At 43.1% G+C, this 22126-nt stretch overlaps 4 protein-coding genes across 6 annotated transcripts; 2 read left to right on the top strand and 2 right to left on the bottom strand.

The window, feature by feature from the left end:
* The first annotated feature begins 2434 nt into the window (after nt 1–2434).
* rad51ap1 (RAD51 associated protein 1) lies at nt 2435–6383 on the top strand. 3 transcript variants are annotated; one of them, XM_030113077.1, is made up of 9 exons: nt 2435–2558; nt 2649–2695; nt 3289–3424; nt 4431–4537; nt 4625–4711; nt 4811–4915; nt 4999–5178; nt 5261–5401; nt 5962–6383. In XM_030113077.1, the coding sequence occupies exons 1-9, from the start codon at nt 2542–2544 to the stop codon at nt 6087–6089; spliced, it is 948 nt and encodes a 315-aa protein (XP_029968937.1). In that variant the 5' UTR covers nt 2435–2541; the 3' UTR covers nt 6090–6383. The 3 variants fall into 3 exon arrangements, with proteins under 3 accessions (XP_029968937.1, XP_029968938.1, XP_029968936.1); XM_030113078.1 differs by having other exon boundaries at nt 4622–4711; nt 5264–5401; XM_030113076.1 differs by having other exon boundaries at nt 4622–4711.
* A 936-nt stretch (nt 6384–7319) lies between these two features.
* Nucleotides 7320–12146, top strand: LOC115403978 (probable polypeptide N-acetylgalactosaminyltransferase 8). Its single transcript, XM_030113073.1, has 11 exons — nt 7320–7568; nt 8121–8331; nt 8399–8565; nt 8686–8869; nt 8948–9145; nt 9251–9365; nt 9444–9629; nt 9710–9847; nt 10087–10182; nt 10277–10444; nt 10873–12146. Exons 1-11 carry the CDS (start codon nt 7376–7378, stop codon nt 11014–11016), a joined length of 1800 nt encoding a protein of 599 aa, XP_029968933.1. The 5' UTR covers nt 7320–7375; the 3' UTR covers nt 11017–12146.
* Nucleotides 11309–15300, bottom strand: ada2b (adenosine deaminase 2b). Its single transcript, XM_030113075.1, has 10 exons — nt 15242–15300; nt 14446–14796; nt 13837–14056; nt 13551–13761; nt 13339–13466; nt 12374–12464; nt 12180–12288; nt 11934–12091; nt 11647–11849; nt 11309–11510 (listed from the first exon to the last, which is right to left on the bottom strand). Exons 2-10 carry the CDS (start codon nt 14735–14737, stop codon nt 11423–11425), a joined length of 1500 nt encoding a protein of 499 aa, XP_029968935.1. The 5' UTR covers nt 14738–14796; nt 15242–15300; the 3' UTR covers nt 11309–11422.
* Nucleotides 15301–15476: 176 nt separating this feature from the next.
* atp6v1e1b (ATPase H+ transporting V1 subunit E1b) lies at nt 15477–21539 on the bottom strand. The gene is made up of 10 exons (XM_030113083.1): nt 21441–21539; nt 21259–21320; nt 18882–18947; nt 18576–18685; nt 18267–18333; nt 17809–17898; nt 17639–17707; nt 17334–17428; nt 17163–17250; nt 15477–16099 (listed from the first exon to the last, which is right to left on the bottom strand). The coding sequence occupies exons 2-10, from the start codon at nt 21289–21291 to the stop codon at nt 16037–16039; spliced, it is 681 nt and encodes a 226-aa protein (XP_029968943.1). The 5' UTR covers nt 21292–21320; nt 21441–21539; the 3' UTR covers nt 15477–16036.
* Nucleotides 21540–22126: the final 587 nt, after the last annotated feature.

Here is a 22126-nt window from a genome sequence, read left to right as displayed (position 1 = left end):
GGTATATGTCTGGAAGGGGCAGATCAATGGGAGAGTCATGGCATGTCTGAAGCGCTGCAGGATTACCGGGTATGAATATGGGAGAAGTCAATAAGTCCCCTGTGCTGCTTGCAGCTGTTGTAATAATGCAACAAATACAAAAGAAACATCTATACGTTTGAATGGCAGAATGATGTTGTGACCACAGAGTTTGCATGACTGGACCTGATATTTTAGTCACGGCTGTAGGCAGCGCTGGAGGAGTTGAGGAATGTGTGACCACAGGGCCTTTTGGCCCCACGGCTGCATGTCTTCCTTCCTTGTCTGGGAGCGAAGACACGGACCATCACATCCCCGAACGTCTCCTCCAGGTCCACTGTGTGACAAACCGCAGCCCGACCGCCACCCACTCACAGACTTGGAAAATGACAACCCTCGGTACAGCTGCAGCTCCCTTGGAAGTGCAGTAAAAACGGGGCGATTTCTCTTTCACTGCACTTCAGAGGGAGCCTGTGATTGCTTCCGCCCTGAGTGTGGGCGACTCAGTGACTGAGGACATGTCAGGTTCATGTCAATCAGCTGCTGGGACTGTGTACCTCTGAGAGCTGAGGGTGTGTCACCCATCAGGATCATGCTGCCATCTGCTGGACCTCTCAGCTGAAGTCAGACAGTGACTGCAATGCTGCTGCCAAGGCCTGCAAATGCAAATGCCTTGTTTAAAAAAAAAAAAAAAAAGTCTAAGTAATAAAAAGGTGTAATCCAGTTAGGACTGCACAATGGAAAGCACTGACAGCTGATTCAGATGGCTTTATTCATCAAAAGATTACAGGTGACTTTTTCTGTTTGCTGGTTAACACCTACTCACTAAGTTGTGTTAAGTATTATATAAGATGGATGTGTAAAATCACCACCTCCAAACTGCATTTTTTAAGTGATCTGCAAGCATGTTTTAAGAAAGCAGTATGTTTTTTTTTTTTTTTTTTAAGTATGGTCTGCCACACACACCTACTCACAGGCTCATTCAAACCTTGGTTTGGCAGACTGATCCTGAAGGTTTGGGATGAATAAGCACTTTCAAAACTTTCAAAGTTTTTAAACTGGTAAGAATAAATAGTTTCTCTAAGGAATAGAAAACCAAAAAGACACAAAATGGAATGAAGAATATGGTGTGCTCATGTTCTTACTGTGAGCTAATATTAGCTTTTTGGACGCAAACAAACGTTTCATCCGATTTTATTTGGTACTAAACTGAGCAGTCTCATACTGGCACGTTAATATCCAATAAACACATTTAGAATGAGAATTCTCATTTTGTATATGGTTGTTATCATTATTCATAACAAATTTAAGAGCAATCATCATCAATACAAATACAGATAACCAAACAATTTCTCAGCACCTGAACTCCAGCACTTGAGATTTTTATCGGCTGCTTCTTATATCACCTTTGTATTAATGTTTTGGTTTTTATTGTGATTGAATGCCTGTTAAATGCACATCTTTAGTTTTTCTGCATGGCAATTCACCCATTGTGCAGTCATGAAAGAAATACATTTTTTTCAGATGTTTTGCATTATGTGCCCTCCAAAAGCCAACTAAATTTAGACTCCATCAAAAATGCTGTTCCCACTGATATCGCTACTGCAACAGCCAGCATTGGGGTGACTGTGGATTGATTGGTAAAGTGGTCATCTATCTCCCAAATGGAAGTTTGAAGGTTTGATTTGTCAAAAACACAGAACCACAAATTGGTCCCTATTGAGTGTCTTGCATGTCAGCCACCTCCATTAGTATGAGAATATGTGTGTGAATGAGTGAATGTGATTAACAGTGTAAAGTGCTTTGTTGGCTGCTCAAGGAGTGAAAAAGTGCTAAATGAATTAAATCTATTAACCGTTTACCATCCTGGTGGTGTGGATCAGCGAATCTTGTTGTTTGTTCACACAGAAAATTATTTCACAATAGCAGTGTGGTCTTATTAAAACATAAAAAGGAAGATAAGATAATATTAAAAAAAAAAAAAAACAGTGATCTTTATGTGTGCCTGGGCCAATCTGTTGTCACGGTAAGGTAAGGTGACGCTCAACGAAGTAGATTCGACACTTTTTTAAGTTACAATAAAAAACAACCATCGTTGATTTTTTTTTATATAGAATATGTAAATACATAGACATGAGATTGTTTGTTTCAGTTTTAGGAATTACGACAACTTCTCATATATTATTTTTCAGGCACGAATCAGCTACCTCAATTTGTCAGATTGTCAACACGTACGTCACTTCCGGGCGATTCAGGCGGGCGAGTTAAACACTTACCGAGCAACAGTCAACGTTACCGAGTGAGTTTTTTTTTCTTTAAAGTGTGTTTTTATTGATAGTTTGGCGCTTTATTTAACAATAGTGGACACATTACAGAAAGAGTGAAAACTATGCAGTTTTGGAGCGAGTTACTGTGAGTTCTTTCTGTCAGTTTTTAGCGTTCATGTAGCACCTAGCAGCGTTAACGTGATTATTGTTATCTAGAATAAATACGGCTCCCCCGGATTTATAAACTTCTCAAAGCATGGATCGTCCTTCCAGGTGAGTACATGGTTTTATCAGTATCCCCAGTTGGACAGACAATTATTCAATGTCGTTTGACGCAAACACATTATTTGTTGATTAAAACAGGAAAACAAAGACTGTGAATTACTGTGAAGCCAAAGACTTTGACGACGGTAAGCTAAAATGTGTTTGAATCTCCTGAATACTCAAATTCAACTGCATTCATACCATGTAATCATCACGTGTTTTACAAAGTATTACCGTACTTGTTTTAAAAAGAATAATCTAACTATATATACTTTCACAAAGTTTGATATGATTTAATTTGTTTCACAGGATTTTGTATTAAAACCATGACAAGATAAAACAAGAACAGACAAAGAAATCCTCATTAAGACACACAGCTTCTACCCCAGGGCCATAATCAGACTGAACACCTCATTACAACTGATGTGAAAAGTGCAGCAATTGGCTGTTTTATTACACACAAAGTCCTGATCCAGTCCTGAGCTGTTGTATCATCTTGACTTTGACATATCTATAGTAACTACCAGAATGGTTGATTTCAATTTCATACATGAGAATCCACCCTGCATTGTTTTTTCCTTCACATCATTTGACTAATGTGAAGAAAACAGTCATTACATGGCTGCTGTCCAATGCACACTGAATGCATCCTCAGGTTGAGACATAAAACCTGTATAAACACCCCTCCCTGCTCCATTAACAAATATGTTTCCATTGTTTTGTTGTCGTTCTATGACAGATGAGGATTTTGCGGTTGTGAAGGCACCACCAAACAAAAAGGCCAAGGAGGACCCGAAAAGGGAGCACAAGCAGTCATCCAGCAAATCCCTCAGTCAAGAAACCAACTCACAGGCCTCACAAAGTCAGAAAAGCAGGTGAGTGACAATCATCTCAGTCACCCTGACTGATGGATTTTTTTCAGTTGGCACTGTCAAGGCAACTTCTTGTTGTATCTCAGCGTTCAGAAATGAACTTATTGTTGCTTTATTGCAGTCATATAAAACTGGACTTAATACCATGCAGTGCTTGTTTTTTAGAGCAATAAGTACTTGAAGTGAAGGAGGTAGTTGTGATATTAAAAACCATAAGATGCAAGCTTTTCTTAAACTACTCATTTAAACACTTAAAGCACAACACTAGAAACAATCCGGTCCGTGCACAACAGATTTGACCATTTGATGCACATTTTCTTCTGAGATTCAACAACTTTTCTCATATGTCCATAACTGATTCTGAACCGTAAAAGGAATTACAGTCTGGTAATCCTTTAATTCCTGCATCCTGAAGGAAATAAACTTAATAAGCGCTATCAGTTAGGTTCCTGAGCTGAACTGGTTGCCCGAGAGTCCAATCCAGCCCATGAGACAACTTTTCAAAGTGTAATTGAATTGACAAATACTAAGAAAACTTCTGATTTTCAGTGTTCAATAAAAGTAACAGCTGTTTTCAATGTATTTGCATGTCAGTGTTTTGGTACAATTACAACACAGAGGCCTCAACAAAGACATCAGTAATGAAAACGCACAACCTATTTACTAATAAGGTAACATTAGCATCAAATCCATACTGTCAGGACAAATCTTTTGACAACATGTCACCGAAAGTCTGCCGAAATCAGGCAACATTGTTGTAATAGAAACACTTTTGACAGACTTTTCTGTTTTCAGTGACTGCAAAATGATTTAAAAAAGAGAGCAGGATACTAAAACTGAGGAGTATTATTAGTTATACATTAGTTACATTAGTTTTATTGGTCCAGCTTATTTGAAAATTATTAAAGAAAAATGCTATTAAACATGTTGTGACTATGAGGTTATCTTTAGTGATTTACTGTTTCTGTTCCAATTTACCATTTTCCTGTTGACAAATGAATTTTCACAGAAAACCTCTGGATGAAAAACTGCTTGAAAGAGATCTGGAAGCAGCCATTACACTCTCCATGCTCAATGATACTGGTCTAGAAAAGGAGCCGTCTGACACAAATAAAGGTAAGATTCAGTTCTGGAATGAAAAATCAGAATAATGTTTATAATGTTACATTTTGAAGTTGATTTGTTGTTAATTTTATCAAGCAGAGAACACAGTTGAGCTGCCATCGGGTGAAAATGCAGATCCTTCATCTTTACTAAGGTCTAACTGCAGCGTGGATAGTGAAGTGTTGGGTAAGTGTGTCTTCTTCACTCTGGACTTCTTTATTGCACCAAATCATGAATTTTAAGTTAGTCGTGTTTTTACCTGTTTGTTATTCATTTTTCTTTCAGGTCTGGACAAAATCACATCAGAGAATCCAAAGAAGGGACAAAAAAAGACAGAAGAGCCGAAGAAAAAGGATGAAGATGATGATTATGAACCCAAACTGACTCCAGGTTTACATTGCTCTTTGAAATATGTTTGCTATTTTTGCTTTAACTTTTGTTCTACTTGAATAATAAAAATACATCTTCTGCAGATTCAGAAAGCGATGAAGACTTCAGCGAACCAGATGAGAGTGACGAAGAGGAGTTCACAGTAAAGAAAACCAGCAAGACTAAGAAAAAGGAGAAGATAAGCAAGAGTGAGAAACCGAAAACTAGTCCTGCTGCTAACAAAGCAAAGCGGCCGTCGAAGCCATCGAAGTCCAAATCAGCAGGTGCGTCCCGTCGTCAGTTTAGCCTCCAGATGTTGTTTGAATTTCACTCAGCCACTGTAACGACAATGACTTCTTCTCTCAGCAGCTTCCACCCCGGTTAGAAGTCCTCCGTCAGCCAAGCCTGCACCCAGAAGATCCGTTTCATCCTCTGCCGTTCCCACGTCGAAGCCTTCAGTGTCTGTGAGCCCAGCAGGGGGCAGAGTGCCAAAGTGGAACCCACCAGGTACACCATGATTAAATGTCATTTTTGAGTTTTCCTTTCAGAAAACTTTTTTCTTTCGTCATTGGTCGTAACAGTATGGGCTTCAGTTGCACCACAACATCAAAATAAGCACATGCTGACATTTTTAGTGTCCGCATTTACTCCAACGATCACTTGCGTGTCGCTCGAGACTGTCTCATGCATTTGAATCGCAGAGTAAACAACCTCACTAAAAAAATCACAACCTGCCGAGAAACTGGAAGAAAAAGGAGGTTTGAAAACAGGTGAAAGTGTCGACACCCGACTCATATATAGAACTTATCTCAAAGACTTTAAGCACTACAATTATTTTCATCAGAAGGAAATTCGGCAAATTGAATTTCACATCATTGTGGTCAACATACACAAAGGATAAAGAAAATAATGTTAACTTTTAGTCCAATTTTGTTCAAAATGACCTACAGGGTAGTTATCACTAATCTTCAAACAAAAATTTGCTAAAATCACGTGCATAAAGCTTAGTAGTTTAGATAAATGAACTCCAGTATGTATAGTAAACTCAGGGCTTTTCTGTCTTCCAGCTCAGATCGGTAAAAGTCCCACATCCTGCCAGCGTCCAGCAGGACCGTCTCCCGGTCAGGGTCTGCGGCTCGGACTGTCGCGCCTCGTTCGAGTCAAACCTCTTCACCCCAGTGTTGCCAGTCACTGAGTGGACTATTGCTGCTCTTCTGGGTTGTTTTTTTTTTTTTTTTTTTTTTTTCTGAGCAGATTTTTTTTTGTGTAAATAAGCATTTCCTTTTTTACTGCATAACTCCGCTGGATCAGTTGTCTTCTCCACCTGACTCTCTTCAGGTCTCCCTGCCAAGCACAAGTTTCAGGAAGTGATCACTGAATCCACAGACTGAAATCATTTATTTCTTTTGCTTCGCTGCAGCAAGTTCACATCAGGTTTCTTAGTTTTAGTTGTATCTCCATAACATCTAACGTCATTCAAGGCATATTTTCCCACATTTTAAATTTGTGTGCTAACATTGTATATTCTGTATATAAATAGAAAATAAAATTTAAAGTCACTTGACCTGGACCCAGTTTTATTATCTACATCTGTGTTTTGCATGTTAGTTTTATTCCAGAGGTGCGTGTGTTAACGATGTGTGTTAGTAAGAAAAGACAAAGATACCTTCATAAAGCCAGGCAGCTTTTATGTAGAAGACATTTGACCTGTGCACCTTTCCAAGTCCAAGCATTATATGCAGTATTTTCACCTTAAATCGTAGTAAAGAAAATCAAGGATGTGCCTCTCATGAGATGCCGAACATCTTTGGACGGACGGATAACGGGTGAGTGAAGCGTTTCAAACATTGAAGGAAAAACCAACATGTTGTGATCAGATGGTTACAGTGGATGAAGCTCAGCTGAGTCAACATTATTTTAATGAGGAAAAAAATGTTCTTCTCTGTATCTATCACAGTATGTTTGAGTATGAGGTAACTACAGATGTTTGGAATACGCACAGGTGTGTTTCATCTGGATGTTACTGGGGTGATAAACAGTATTCGGAGTACAGTTCAGTCAATGCTGATGCTTAACAGCTACCTAACATGCTCTGTTCTGACTGCACAAGTCAGATTGCGTTGTTAAACTGCTGCTTGACTAGACTACAATAAATATATTGAATAAATCAGTTTTTTGTTATGATAAAATATGTTGAATTCTCTTGTAAATGACTGGTTTGACTTGTCTTGTAGTCCAGGTCCTGCTGGCTTTCCCTCCTCCCGGCGCCTGCTGATCCCAGCTGCGATGGAGTGAAGCGGTGGCAGCAGTCCAAACCACGGCTGGAGAACACTCAATGCACCTGAAGAAGACGGGATCAGACACGGGCGCTGCGTCGGTGTGCGTGCGTGGGAGATCACCTGAATAAACAGGTGGAGGAAGGACTTCCTCGGCCTCTCTTGGCGCTGTGAGGCACAGCGAGGCCTGCGGAGCAGCAACAGGATGAGATCTGCTTATATGAAAGGATCAGTGCTCGTCTTCGCGCTGGCATCGGCCTCGTTGTACCTCAGCTCCATCAAACAGGAGTTCCACACCCACTCGGAGAGACTCCAGAGAGCCCACCTCAATGAGTCCATCTCAGGGCAGGACCTGCTGAAGAGGATGGAGAAGATGGAGGGAAACATCGACACACTGAGTGAGTCCAAAGGTTTCTGTCAGTGAACTGATTTGATGATTTGAGTCAAAGGTTGAACATAGCATCACTCGACGTTTCTTTATAATCTGCCGTGGATAAGATTCAAGTTGCTCCCAGATAGAAATACCATTTCTCTCTATTTTTCTATGAAGAAGACTTCAGCTGTGTGTTTATCCTCTGAACATCTGTGAGGAGTTCAGGCAAAATACAAAACCAATGCAGTTGAATAACAGTGTTAGTTTTAGACTAACTTTTAAAACTTGTAGCTAGAACCACCATGAAATTACAGTTTAACCTGCAAAGTTTTTAAATCACAAATCAAAAATACCTTAACAAGGTTTTATAAGTTGAATAGTCTAAATCTGAAATATGAAAACATGTCCTGACTACACTCTAATTAAACTGATTTGATCGGTGCAATACATTCTGCTTATCTGACAGATATTAACGCCGATAATACCACGCATCCTTCTGCTTTATGTTTAAAGGTTGACTCAGAAAAAAATTAGTCAATAAAATGACTGAAGGGTTTGTGGTCTCTGTTATTTGCAGTCAGGCTGATGAATAAACTTGAAAAGAAGGATCCGGTTTCTGCGGTGAAGAAGCTGTACCCGAACTCGGCCCTGTTCTACAAGTGGGGCGATCATCTGTCCGAGGAGGAGCAGAAGGAGGCCGAGGAGCTCTTCCAGAGATACGGCTACAACGCCTTCCTCAGCGACAGGCTGCCCATCAACAGGGAGATCCAGGACACCAGGAGCCCCAGGTGAATCCCCCCGACCTCTGAAGCCATCGCTTTAACAGCCATCTTACTGTGAAATGTCACCTCTCAGGTGTTTAGAGAAGAAATATCCCCAGGACCTGCCGACGCTGAGCGTCGTGTTGATCTACCTGGACGAGGCTCTGTCGGTCATCAAGCGAGCCGTCCGCAGCATCATGGACAAGACGCCGGCTCGCCTGCTGAAGGAGATCATCCTGGTGGACGACCACAGCAGCAACGGTAACTTTGACTGTATCCAGATCGCAGTGGTAGTCGTGGTATCGACAGTATCAGAATCAGGTTGGATGAATTGAAAACCCAGAATCCAGTTGGTGTAATAAACCGTTTTCTGCCCTGCAGAGGATTTGATGGACAAGCTGGACAGATACCTGCAGGCCGTGGAGGAGGAGCGTCCCGGCCTGGTGAGGAGGCTGCGGCACCCGGAGCAGCTCGGCCTCACGCGGGCCCGGCTCTCGGGGTGGGGGATAGCCACGGGGGACGTGGTGGCCATCTTGGACGCTCACATAGAAGTGCACGTGCAGTGGTGGGTTGGGACGGCGAGCGGCCCGAAGCGCCGTCTTCCTGTTTGACTGAGTGTTAAACGGCCGGTGTGTGTGTTCAGGGCGGAGCCGCTGTTGGCTCGGATCAAGGAGGACCGCACCGTCGTGTTGACTCCCGTCTTTGACAGAGTCAACTTCGATGACTTGGAGCTGACCATGTACACACCTGCAGCCGACGCCTTCAACTGGGCCATGTGGTGCATCTACGAGTCCTTCAAGCCCGAGTGGTACGCCATGAAAGACGACTCGCTGCCCGGCAAGTAAGAGGCACAACCTGAAGGAGAGGCTTTGACAATGCTTGATAAATAGATTCTGTCATTGTTGAACAATTTTGTGAAACGTTGGGTATTTTCCTCTGTCCCCAGGAGCCCCTCCATCATGGGGATACTTGTCGCCGATCGCAAGTTCTTCGGCGAGATCGGCAGCCTGGACGGGGGGATGAAGATTTACGGAGGGGAAAACGTGGAGCTCGGCATCCGGGTGAGATCGTGTGGCTTTTCAGGCTGGAGATCCCGATCCTGTTAGCGTACCTGCTCTGACCGATGATGTCCTGCTCAGGTGTGGCTGTGTGGGGGAAGCATCGAAGTCATACCTTGCTCCAGGATCGCGCACATCGAGCGATGGACGAAGCCTTACCTCCCGGACCTGAGCGACACCATGAAGCGGAACGCGCTGAGGGTGGCAGAGGTGTGGCTGGATGAGTACAAGTACAACGTCAACGTGGCCTGGGGCCTTCCTCCTGAGGTACGAACGGGCGTCAAACCACTCACACGGTGTAAAGCCCTCATTTCAGAGATGAACTTATGACCTTATTCCTCCCCCAGAATCACGGGATAGACATTGGGGATGTGTCGGAGAGGAAGAAGCTGCGAGAAAAACTCAACTGTAAGCCCTTCAAGTGGTACCTGGACAACGTTTACCCCATGCTGGACCCGCAACTCGACCTCTTCGGTTATGGAGCTGTAAGTCTGAAATATTGTCACCAGACTCCCGGTCCATCATCTTTAAAAAACTCATTGCAGTTCAGGAACCAAATTCAAATCAGTCTGATTTCACTTGGGATGAGCTGGAAAATTTGTAGGCTGCGCCAAAATAAACAAAAACAAAATCCGGGGCTACATCTTTGAAGATTTAAATTTCAGACTCTGCTGAATGAATGAGGTTCACTCAGATAATCTCGAGTTATTTCTTCTCCCGGCAGCTGAGAAACGATCTGAGTCCAGATCTGTGCTTGGACCAAGGCCCCGTCCCAGGGAACAAGCCCATCTTGTACGAATGCCACTTTCTCCTCTCGCAGGTAAGCTGAGGTAGAATCTTTCCACACAGTTTGACTCCGATTTTAAACATTTGGAAATCAATTTGTTTTTTTGTTTTCTAAATCTGTGCTGAAGACGTGCTACTACCGCGCTCATGGACATCTTTACATCGGAATGATCGAATCTCAGAAGTACGGCAGTAACCGCTGCCTGGTGGACCCCGGACCCGGATTCCATCCGGGCCTGTACGAGTGCAGAAAGGCCAAGAAGAAGAAGTTCCACTTACTGTGGGATTTTAATCCGGTCAGCATCTCTCCTTCGACATCCTGTTAAGACATTTGACTCTTATATTAACGTTAATCACTGTTGGTATTACTGGGTGAAAAAAAGTGACATTTCTATTATTAAATACAAGATTTGTCCAATATAGTTCTGTTATAACCATGTGTTTTCATCCTTTGATGACTGCCAACCAAACAAAAAGGTTTTTATGGACTTTCATTGGTTTTGATGTGCAGTCCTTGCAGAATGATTGGTTAATGCGGCACTGGAGGTGATCAAATGGGACAATTTTGTAATTTTGTTAGACTTTATAAAGTTATAACAGAAATTGGAAAATTAACTTTTTCACTTAATGAAACAGAGACATCCAAAAATGTCGTATAGGAGGACAATGTTCAGCTTTTTGTAAATTTATCTGAAAATACCCTCTCCTGTTTCTGCCCTCACAGGGAGGACAGATCCAGAACCGAGAGACGAAGAGATGTCTGGAGATCGTGAATGACGAAAACGGAGATTACCACCTGGCTCTCCAGCAGTGCAGCGGCCAGCGGTGGAACATACAGCACGTCATCAGAGACCGCGTGGGACGATAATGAGCGGAGGCGGATTCACAAACATACAGAAAAGACTTTCATTTTTGCACAAGAGGAAAACTTGTGACTCGATTTTCTTTTAAATGTGGTTTTTTTTTTCATTTTTTTTATTGTAAGTTTCACTTACAATAGAATGCACAATTGCCTGAACTGACTGGCTGCGGTGAACTTTAAATAGAGCCGACTACTGATGGATCACTTGTTTTCATTAAAGCTTAAATAAACTGACAGTACCTCCCTTCCCACGTTAGACCAAACGCGCTTAAAGCACGACGGCTCTTAGATTCTTCTGGGAGCGTCCTTTACAAACATTTGAACTCTCCAGCTAATCGGTGCTAATGAAAAAGCTGCTAATGATCCGGAGACGCGTCCGTTTGTTCAAACAGGATCCGCTGTGGTTTGGTCCTTATGAATAGTTTGAGACGAAGGCGTCCCATTTCCTCTGCCACGCCGCTTGAGCCACGTCCTTCTCGTGAGCCGGCAGCGAGCTGTACCTGCAGACAAGACGGAAATCCACTTTAACTGTTGTTTCCTCCAAGCTGTCAAAGATTTCTTTTTAAGTTTTTCCATTTATTCAAGGTCACTATCTATTATCATTTTCTTTAAACGCCTCTTTACTGGTCAGCTGACCTGATGGAGTTGAGGGCCAGCTCTTTGAGAGTGCCCAGGTTGGCCTTCAGCCCCCCGATGCCCACGAAGGCCTGGTAGAAGTCGTAGGAGAGGCCCGTGGTGCCGAACAGAGAGGGGTCGTCGGAGCTGATCACCAGCGGGTGGCCCTCAGACATCAGCACGGCGGCGGGATGGTTCCTCAGATCCGACACCAGCTTCAGCACCTGCGCTCCAGAGCCGCTGAGCGTTACACACACACACACACACACACGGCGATGTGTCCACGTGTGTTACGCAGTAACGCCGACCTGGTTTGAGATGGGACACAGCTCCACCGCCACGTTCCTCTGCCTGGACAGCTCCTTGGCGAGCGGATGGTGAGCCAGGGCGTAGCCGTGTCCGATGCGCTTGGTGTCGAACAGCAAGGCGTCCAGAATGTTTTGATCCACTTCAGTGCCTTCGTCATCTACTCATACATTTTAAAGCACAAGTTAAAAAAAAAAAAAAAAAGTGTTGTGACCTGACGAAGCGTTCGGAGGTTTTAATCCACTCGCCTGTTTCGCCTGCGTGGAAGAAATACGGCAGCGTGGCTCCGAGTTCAGCCGGCAGAGACAGAGCCTCTCTGAAGTACCACAGCGTCCTGCCGCTGTCCTCCCGGCCAACCTGGACGCCGTCCGGGAAACGTGCCCGTCAGTTACAGCCGTTTCAAGATGACCGTCAAGCCCGAACCCGTCGGATCATCTCTCACCATGTCGAACCCCGACACCACCGCTGGGAAATCCCTCTGGAGCTGAATGGCCTCTTTTATAGCTGCTTTGACCTCAGACACACCCAGAGCCCTGAAGGAAGCAGAAACACAGAAGACAGGAAATAAGAAGACATTAACACAGCGGGAACTCCAGGAAACAAACAAACAAAACAGATTATCTACTTCGAACTGCCAGATACTCGAATGCTGATGATAATGTGAATTAATGAATGAGTCTTTATTAGTCCCACAAGGGGGAAATTTCTTTCTGCCCGGGCAGCTATTTCTAATGTGTTGGAAACAGATTTCAGAAGGAACTTTTTAAAATTGAATTTGAGATAAGCTTATATTTCAATTAGATGGAATTCGACAGATGGAGGTTTAATCAAAGGTTTCATGTCAAGTCAAATCAAGCCAGGTAAATTTGGTTTCATCCTGGGTTTGATCCTGCTTTGTAATCAGCTGGGATCTAATCTAAGCTCAGTTGAGAACACAAAAGTTTGAATTGAATTAAATTCCCGCGTGAATTGTCTAGTTAAATATAACATTTGTTTGGTTAAGTTGTAATTAAACTCTTCGAACCGCTAACCCTCACTGGTGTCACTACACTGACGGAGACCCTTCTTCACTATTCTCCATCTTTAACACCATTTCACCTTCATCCCTCTCCTCTCCATTAAAACGTCCACTTCTCTCTAACCCGCTCGACACCGTCACCACAGATCATCACATCGTCTAGTAAAGTGATTTACTTTCAGCAGAAAGGCAAACAAATAATCATTTTGACAGCACTTTGTGAGGATCTACTTCAAATTCAAAATCAGCTCAATATTTGTCAATATTTACATGAAAAATACTTTGTAATCCCAGGAATTCTCGTTTAGATCAGTAAATTAAAGTTTGTCTGTCACCACATAAAAAAATAAATAAATGAAAGAGAAAACATAGTCCTCATTTGATTTTACCTGTGGACGGAAATTATGATCCGAGCCCCAAAGAAGTCTGGATGATCTTTTATGAATTTCTGCGTGACTTCTTGAAACAGCTTCAGAGTCCAGACTTTGTCGTGGACGGTCCCATCGAGCTCGTACGTCTGCATCAGAGAGAAGTTCCAGAGACGCGCGTGCGTCAGAAACACAGAAAGTGAGGACTGAGCTTCGAGGTCTGAAGCACGGACCTTTGACAGGCCGCTCCTCAGCTCCAGATACAGGATGTTGTCGTCGTGCAGCTCCTGCAGGCCCTGGTAGAGGTAATCCCGCAGCACAGGGGCGTGAGTGATCAGTCCCGCTGCTGCAATGAAGGCCTTCTCGAACTTCTCCCACACGACATCCTGGTTGGGGTATTCGCCGTCCGGATCCTCGGTGAACAGCGTGAGGTGCTGCATCAGACTGGGAAGAAATCACCGTATCGAAGGTTAAATTCCCGTTCTTTGAACGCCTCAGGGAGCAAAGACTGGTCCCGACCTGTAGTCAAAGCCTGCAGGGTCTCCCGTCTTGTCTCTGAGGGTCTGGACCAGCTGCCAGTAGAAGCAGTCCCACCGAGGGAAGGGCTGCCGACTGGAGAACACGAAGCGCACCGAGTTGTCCCACGTGTAGCAGACGTAGCAGTTCGGCCTGTAGGTGACATTTTTCACCAGCCAGTCGACGCCGACCAGAGACGAGCTGTGGATGTGCAGAGCTGCTCCTGGAAAAATGAGAATAAAAAGCCCGTTACTAAAGACAAAACCTCAAGTTCCAGTTTTTGTCACTGACTTCCGCTCATATTTCTCCCAGAAACTCAGCTGACCTTTTACTGAAAATGACTCAAAGGACACAATAACTGCACTAATATGAAACTTAGTCATCTGAATTAGCTGGTCCCGTGGTTGAAAAGATGATTCAGATTAAATTTTGACCGAGACGTTGAGTCTCCACCGTTGCAAAAACTGCGACATCAATACAAAAGCCACGAGAAGTCTACATACAGCAACGCAAATACAAATATTCACCATAAATACAAAAGTCACAACACATCTCAATGCCATAAGACAAATAAATAAGGGATTCTCTGGGCTCCTGAGTGTGTGTTCTCACCTTTGGGCATCTTCTGCAGCACTTTGAACACTGAGCTCTCCTGGATGAGCGACTTGGCCTTGAAGAAGTGCACAGCAGGGGGGAAGGATGCTGCCGACATCTCCTGCTCCTTCAGGCGACGGAGGCGCGCGTCCAGCTTCTGCTCGGCCGCCGTCAGCGTCGTCCGGCCGCCCGTCTGCCTGGACGCCTCCTCCCGCATCAGCAGGTCGCGCCGAGCGGGGTCGGGCATCCCGTCGGCCGCCGCCAGAAGCCACAGGAGGGGCAGGAGAGTCGCCATGTCCTCGCACGCCATCGGCGGTGCTACAGCATGGTGCTGCCACTTCCAAGGAGCAGGACGGCTGTCATTTACAGCTGTAGAGGAGGGAAGACAGCACGAGACGCAGACCAGTGACAGTTCAGCCGCTCTGCAGGGAATCTGCATCACTGGCTCTGAGGACTTCACTGCATTTTACTGCAGTTTAAACAGATTTATAAACAATTCATGAGAAAAAGAGGGAACGGAGCAACTTAGATGAACTTAAAACATGAAGACAGTGTCAAATAGTCACCTCTTTGGCTGAACAGCTGCCAGAGAAACGGAAACTCTACAGCAGGAGCCTTTAACTGCTTCACTGATGTAATAAGGCTTAAGATTACAGAAACATATTACTTTAGAAAGCAGTATCCTCCACTCGAACAGCATGCAGCAAACCCCAACCCTGGGAATCAACATGAACAGGAAGTGCAGGAAAGCAAAGTCTGGAGGAAAACATGCGAAGGGGGGTTAAAGTTAGAGGGTATTTAAAAGGTAAAATACTCAGGAGAAAGCCGCAGCTCCTCTCGTCCTTCGTCTCTGCCCAGCCGTCTCCGGATGACTGGTCCTCCACGAGGTTCTCTGCGACTGTCAGCGAAATCCTCGCGGCCTCCGGGGTAATTGGGGCATTTTTGTGTGACTAATACCATGTGATAAACTAATGAACGGAGCATGGATGACCGACATCGCCAAAGAAAAATTCGCCGAGCATTGGAAAACAAAGCAGGACAAGCGAAGGTAAGGATTCAGGCTTTTATTGTTTTATATTTCCCACATTGTAACATTTTCAGTTTGAGACACAATCAAAAAACAAAAAAGAAAACACACAAACAAGAACAAAACAACAACCACTCATGTGTATAATTTAATCTGGAAGCCTCATATACATACAGCACAACCTCTGGAATGAAATCAGCCACTCCTTTAATAAAGTACAGCTGAGGTAACATCAATAAATTAACTGTAAGGTCGTGTTTGTTTCTGATATTCTCTCCTCGGTGATTGGTCGGAGCAGACACTCATTACAGCAGCACAATGCCTCATGCAGCTTATAGCAATGAACTTAGTGCGATGAACACTGCGCGTTTGTGTGAAGGCTGATCCGATTACGGGGCGACCAATCGGTGTGAACGGACACCCTCGGAGGAGGGCGGAGCAGCCGCGCACATCTGCTCGGCCTCCGTCACGGGAAAATACAGCAACACGGAAGTTTCATTTCACAGACCGAGGGATGACGACAAAATAAAAAAATAAGACGTTGGGGAGGGGGGAGTGTTGGTCTGGGACGCGGCGAGGCTCTCAGTCCATGAACTTGCGGTTGGGATTGGCGCCGAAGAGAGCCACCCGGATTTCAGGCATCATCTGCACAACCAGGAAACATCCAAATAAACACTTTCCTTCAGGAGAAAACGTCTGAGATAATACAGAATAGATGCTCGAATTATTGTTTTCAGGCATCTTTCACAACAGACTAACCTTAATAAATGCAGAAATTAAATTAATGAAGATTAAAAAAGGAATTTGGAAGACTGAGATGAGGTGAAAGAATAAGCTCTACTGTACTCTACTGTAACATTTGACTGCAAAATTCAACGACAGGGTGACAGTCTGATAGTTATAAATACACAAAAAATGCTTTGAAAGGGGACACATCCTCAGATTTTTTTGCAAAAAGTAACTCATAAGACTTTAAAAATGCATTAGCTGTTTTTTTTTAAATGTGTTCTGTGCATATATATATATATATATATATATATATATATATATATATATATATATATATAAATAAAACCAATATTTGGCTGAAGTACATTTATATTCTGTTGTTGTATTTAATTTCCTTTTTCAAAGTTTGAACTGGGAGTGTTGAAGAATTGACCAAACGTGGTTTAATGTCTGCTAAAGTTCAAATACAAATTTGCAGAAATGCTTTCAACTCAAGGATTTGAATGCCATGCTTGTTAAAAGAGGAGATTTGATGTGACTGATGTCCTCTGAGCGTAAATGAGGAAACACTAAAACGCCCCAGACGCAGACCTGATGAAAGTAAACTAATATGAGCCTTAAAACATCCGATCCTCTCGACCTTGTGACAAACGATGTTACTTAAACTTCCTCACGAGGAAACTTTGGAAGTTTCTGTAACGTGAGAGAGACACTAATGTCATTTCGCTGAAGTGGAAGATCCTTAACTGGACCTCACATTCAGGGTTTAACTCAATCTTTAGACCGACAATAGATTGTTATCTAATGGTCATTCTCCTATTTTTAGCTGACTTTTAACCTGGAGCCATCATGAAAACTCTGCTTTAGGGTCAAAATAAAATGCATGTATGAAGAAAAACCAGACATGAAATGAAAAGCGCTGCCTTTAGAATCAGAAGGAGTCGAAGAAGCGGGAGCTGGAGTGTTCGCTGTGCCTCACCTGCTGAGCCATCAGGTCCAGTCTGCTCTCCAGGGTGTTGGACACCTTGATCTTCCCGCTGCTGTTGTAGATCTCCACTCCTCCAGACCTGCGAGCCGAACACAGAGCGATCAGACCCACACGGCGCTTTGATTTCGGGACAGAGTCTCCGTTCTGAAAGCTGCTGCTTACACGTCCGGGGGGAGGAAGTTGTCCTGGTCGATGCGGACCTCCAGGTTGGTTTTTACAGCTGCTTTATAAATGGGGATGTTCTTCTGGATGGACGCCTGAACGACAAGAAGCACAACTAAAGAGTTTTTCCTCCATTGATGCTATATGAATAAATATCGTTTGATCATAAAATAGGCTTAAAGACAGACTGTGGACCCGCCGATCTGATGTAAACATTTAAATCAAGTCAAAAAGAGGTGGAAAGACTCATTCGGTTTCTGCTTTAGATGGTATAACCCAGAGCCGTTTCTGAGTCGTACTCTCACCTGAACCACCTGGAGGTCCTGTTTACGGCAGCGAACAGTCAGTTTGGGCTCCAGCAGCTGATAGAAACCCTGAACAAATACAGCAATCAGCATGTGTTCCGAGCGAGACAATCCCACAAAAGCCATTTAAGAGACAGCCGTGCAATGAGGCTCTGGAAGCATCAACTGACCTGCAGGATGAGTCCGTCCAGCAGGGTCGGGTACCTGGCCGGGTCCTTGGCCACGTTAGCGAGCCGCTGGCGAGCTTCATTCAGCATTTCCTGAAGAGGGTGGAGTCACGAATAGGTTCTGCTCATTACTGAAACATCAAGGCACTGAGGGTGCAGGACATCTGGCTCAGGTGAGGCTGAATATCATGATAACTAAATAATTTGCAATAAAAATAAACAAGTTAGGGTATTTATACCGAGAGATTTGTTTTTGCGGGCTGGTTTTAGACCACGGGCCTTATGTTTGACACCCCTGCTGTACATGTTGATATCATGCTAATATGCAAAATATCATACATTCATTAGCATTAATTATTTTTTTAAAACAAAGCAAAAACATGCAACCAAAAGACACATTTTATTCATTTTTCTTGAACAATCAGCAATGTTTTTGATTTTTTCAGGAAGCAACATCTTACCGAGATCATATCGTCACGGGCTTTCAGCACCTTCAGTCGAGCCTGGTTCATCAGGTTTGACATCTGACTGTTAAACAAATCATGCACACACACGCACACAGACACACACACATTAGATCTGTCGGGGGGGGGGGGGGGACTTTGTTTGTTAAACCCTCATGACCGTTAACAAAAGACTCATTTTGCAGAGCGGAGCCGCTAAATAAAATCATGGAAACTGTGCGTCGCACACAGAGCCTCGCCTTTGTTCCCTGAAAGGAGGGAGAGAAACAGATGTGTCGACTCCTGTGAAGTCTCGTCATGACTCACATTTTCTTCTGCTGCTCGATCTGCTTCTCTTTCTTCTCGTAGTACTCCATTATCTTCAGCCTCTGGGTTTGCACCAGGCGACCTTTCTCGATGTTGAACTCCTCTTCTGCCTGCAGGAGGAGACACAGTTCACTGAGAGGGAAGAAAATACAAGTCTGTTTCTTTATGAAATAACATCATAATTCTTTTAAAAACACAATAATTTAACATTGTTGCAATTTATTTCTGGTTCAGCTTAAATCAAACACACTTCATGGAAATAGATTTGAAAACTGTCGAAAACGTGGTAGAAATGTGTGTTTATACCTTCGCATCGATCTCCTCCGCCTTCTCATTGGCCTCCTGCTCGATGAAGGCCATCATGTGTTTGATCTGAAGACGAAAAAAAAAAACCATTCGATTTGTGCAGCAAGATTTTTGTCAGATTTGAAACGCAAATTGCCAAACAGTTAATTCCTTTATGATCATGTGAGTAGTTTTCAGTGTCGTGCAGGTTGAAGGATGCTGCAATGCGACAGTTTTCTCATATTATCATCCTGCTGCTTGTTTCTGCGGCTTTAGTGAGAAAAGTTTCACGTCGGTGTCAAACTGTGTGAAACCAAGAGAGCTGGTGAGAGGCGCCGCAATCCTGACTGACCAGGTACTGAAACATTTATAATTCACACCACAAAAATGTAGATTTGACCTGTTGAAGCATGTGATCGGTATCTAAGAGAAACTTTCAATTCAAAGACCTTTTTTTATGCAATCTTTGAAAAACATCTAATATTTCTTCAATTTCATTGTTTCCGTGCATTGAATTAAGATATTTCTTGCTTTTTTTCCAGTGCTGTAATTTGCACATATTATCATCAACAATTTTTTCATTCATGCATCAGTTTTTGAAACACAAGAAAAAGCAATAATAGTCACAAAAAAGACCTATCGCAAAAGATACCAATACATCCATGGTTACTTTTCCACAGTAAGTAGTGTAAAATCTGTGTGATTCAGACCTGCAGCTCTGCTTTGAATCCTGCTCTCACAAAGGTCACTTGAGATAAGACAGGTTTTATTGGGCTGAATATTGATGGTAGTTTCACTTTCACGGAAAAATCTCGGAAAATGTGGAGTCATCGTTTATTTGAGGTCTGATGTTGAGATCTTGGTGTTTTGCTGAGTTTTGGGCCTCCGAAACAAAAGCAGACTGGAACCAGGAAACATCTGAAAATGTCAGCAAAGTTTTATGATTAAGTCTACCTTTGTGTCCCATTAATAAATTAACTGCAGCCACAAAATTCCATCAGTAAGTTAGTAAAAAATAACAAAATATTGCCAGCATATTTTTCTAAATATGAATATGTACTTAGTGAAGTGGATTATATATTGGTGAATATCTTAATTGAACATATAGCTTGAGGGGGACTGTGTTATATTCAGAGGGGGTTTTTCTTCATATTAACATCATGTTATTATCTTTATTTATTTATATTTTTGGGAGCTGCCTAAATGCAGGAAAGCCCCCTCTTCTCATCTGGGTTGTGCTTTGAAGCCTTTCTATGTGAAATTTGCGTGTTTTCTAGGTAATGTTGTCCTATAAATGCAGTACCATTCATTGTACTACTGTAATTTCATATAGCTACATGTCATTGATGATTGTTCATCTTGTAGCCTATGTACCCTGTGTTTATATATGAATTGCATGTAGATACAAGAAACTGTCCGTCCTATCTCCTTCTCTTTCTGTCCCCTCTCCACAACCAGAATAGCAGAAGGCCGCCACCTCTGAGCCTGGTTCTGCAAAGGTTTCTTCCTGTTAAAAGGGAGTTTTTCCTTTCTGCAGTCGCTCATGCTTGCTCATGTGGATCTGTTGGGTTTTCTCTGTAAGTGTCTAGAAACAACCATGTTCTAACTGGCACTTCATAAATAAAGCTGAATTGAATTGAAGCTGAATTTGAGGTTGATTTTGCCTGTGGGTGTGATCATGAGTTTATGTGGCTGTTCTGTTTGCCCTGTGATGGACTGGTGACCTATCCAGGTAGCCTACCTCCACTCCATTGACCTGTAAACCTAAATTAGAATAACATGTTAACAGTAACCAAAGATTTCTGTACTCTTAAAAAAAAAATGTGAGAAGCCAGTAAATCTATTTAAAACAAACAGAGGGGTAAGCCACTTCCACTCAGTCTCTCTTGGACACCTTGAATTTTATTTTATACTGAAGAACTTCTGGAACAAGTGTATAAAGCCTGTTTGGTATAGAAACATCATATTCTTTATAGTGACTGAATACTTAGAAAGAGCATATTTTCCATCTTTGGAGGAATTCCCATAGTCCATACACACTCAGTCTCAGTTCCTCATCACGCCCGAGCATGTGTTCATCATGTGACCATCCAGAAATATGAGCGTGTATCCCAGCCCTGACACGGCCAGTAAAATGTGTGTTTTTGTGGATGAAGCAGAAAAAGCCTCGTGCAGATGTACCAGACACCATGAACACGGTGACAGTCATGTGTAACTCACTGCTAACCTCCCGCAGCTTTCTCAATGTCATTCATCAACCCAGTCTGAACCGCAGCACTGAGCGGGGCCTCTCCGTGATGTGGCGAGCTAACTGGACAAGTAAAACGCATATGTGGCGGGGTACAAGGGGGAAAACGACGGCGCGGCGTCGTTTTCAAAAGGGGAAAGGTTTCGTTACCTGCTTCTGTACGTCTGCATCGCTGAGCGCCATGGTGGGAGCTGTCAGAGGTCCGCTCGGGCCTAACGAGCAAAAACACGATCAAAACACGACGATGTGTGAAAAACACTGCGTGGTAGAGGAGAACAGTGGTGAAAACAGCAAAACTGTGAGATGAACGATTTAAATCGAAGAGTTCTTACCGTGAAATCGAAGAGGAAATGGGATGAATTAATCGCTGCAGTCGTGACTCGTAAAGACGGAGGATCAGCTGATGTGCGGAATCACGTGATGTTTACTTCCGGTATACGAGCCAATCAGGATCGAGTATAAAAGAGACGCTCTTCCTGTTTATTTCTATTTCATTCTTCAAATCTATTTATTATTCTTACGAACGCTTATGAAAATGGTGAGATTGACCTTTGGATTTTTTAATTTCACAAATTAGAGTAATATATTTAAAATAAAATGGCTGAAATAAATCTGCAAAAATCCCACTTCTATTTGAAATATTGATTCTCTCCATATATTAACCAAACTAACTTGCTTGGTCCAAACAGATAGACCTACAGGGGAAATCGTTCTATCCAATCATTCTCCACATGAAAATAAAAATATTCGAGCCATGTTCCTAAAATACTTAGGTGAAATATTAAGGCTTGTTCTTTTTCTTTCCAAAAGGACAAATGATTCATACATTTAGTCATGCATCACACTGTGCTTATATATGTCCACTATTGGATTTTGTGAAATGAGAAAAAGGTCTGTCAGCAGATTAAGGTCATTTAAACCCTTTTCTTCTTCTTGGATTTAAATACCAGCTGGATCTTTCTGTGTGGGGTTTGTACATTCTCCATATGTGCAGGTTTCTTCAGGTACACTGGTTTCA

The sequence above is a fragment of the Salarias fasciatus genome, chromosome 17 (assembly GCF_902148845.1).
Source record: "Salarias fasciatus chromosome 17, fSalaFa1.1, whole genome shotgun sequence".
Classification (NCBI taxonomy): domain Eukaryota; kingdom Metazoa; phylum Chordata; class Actinopteri; order Blenniiformes; family Blenniidae; genus Salarias; species Salarias fasciatus.
This window is presented reverse-complemented; position numbering and strand designations above follow the sequence as displayed.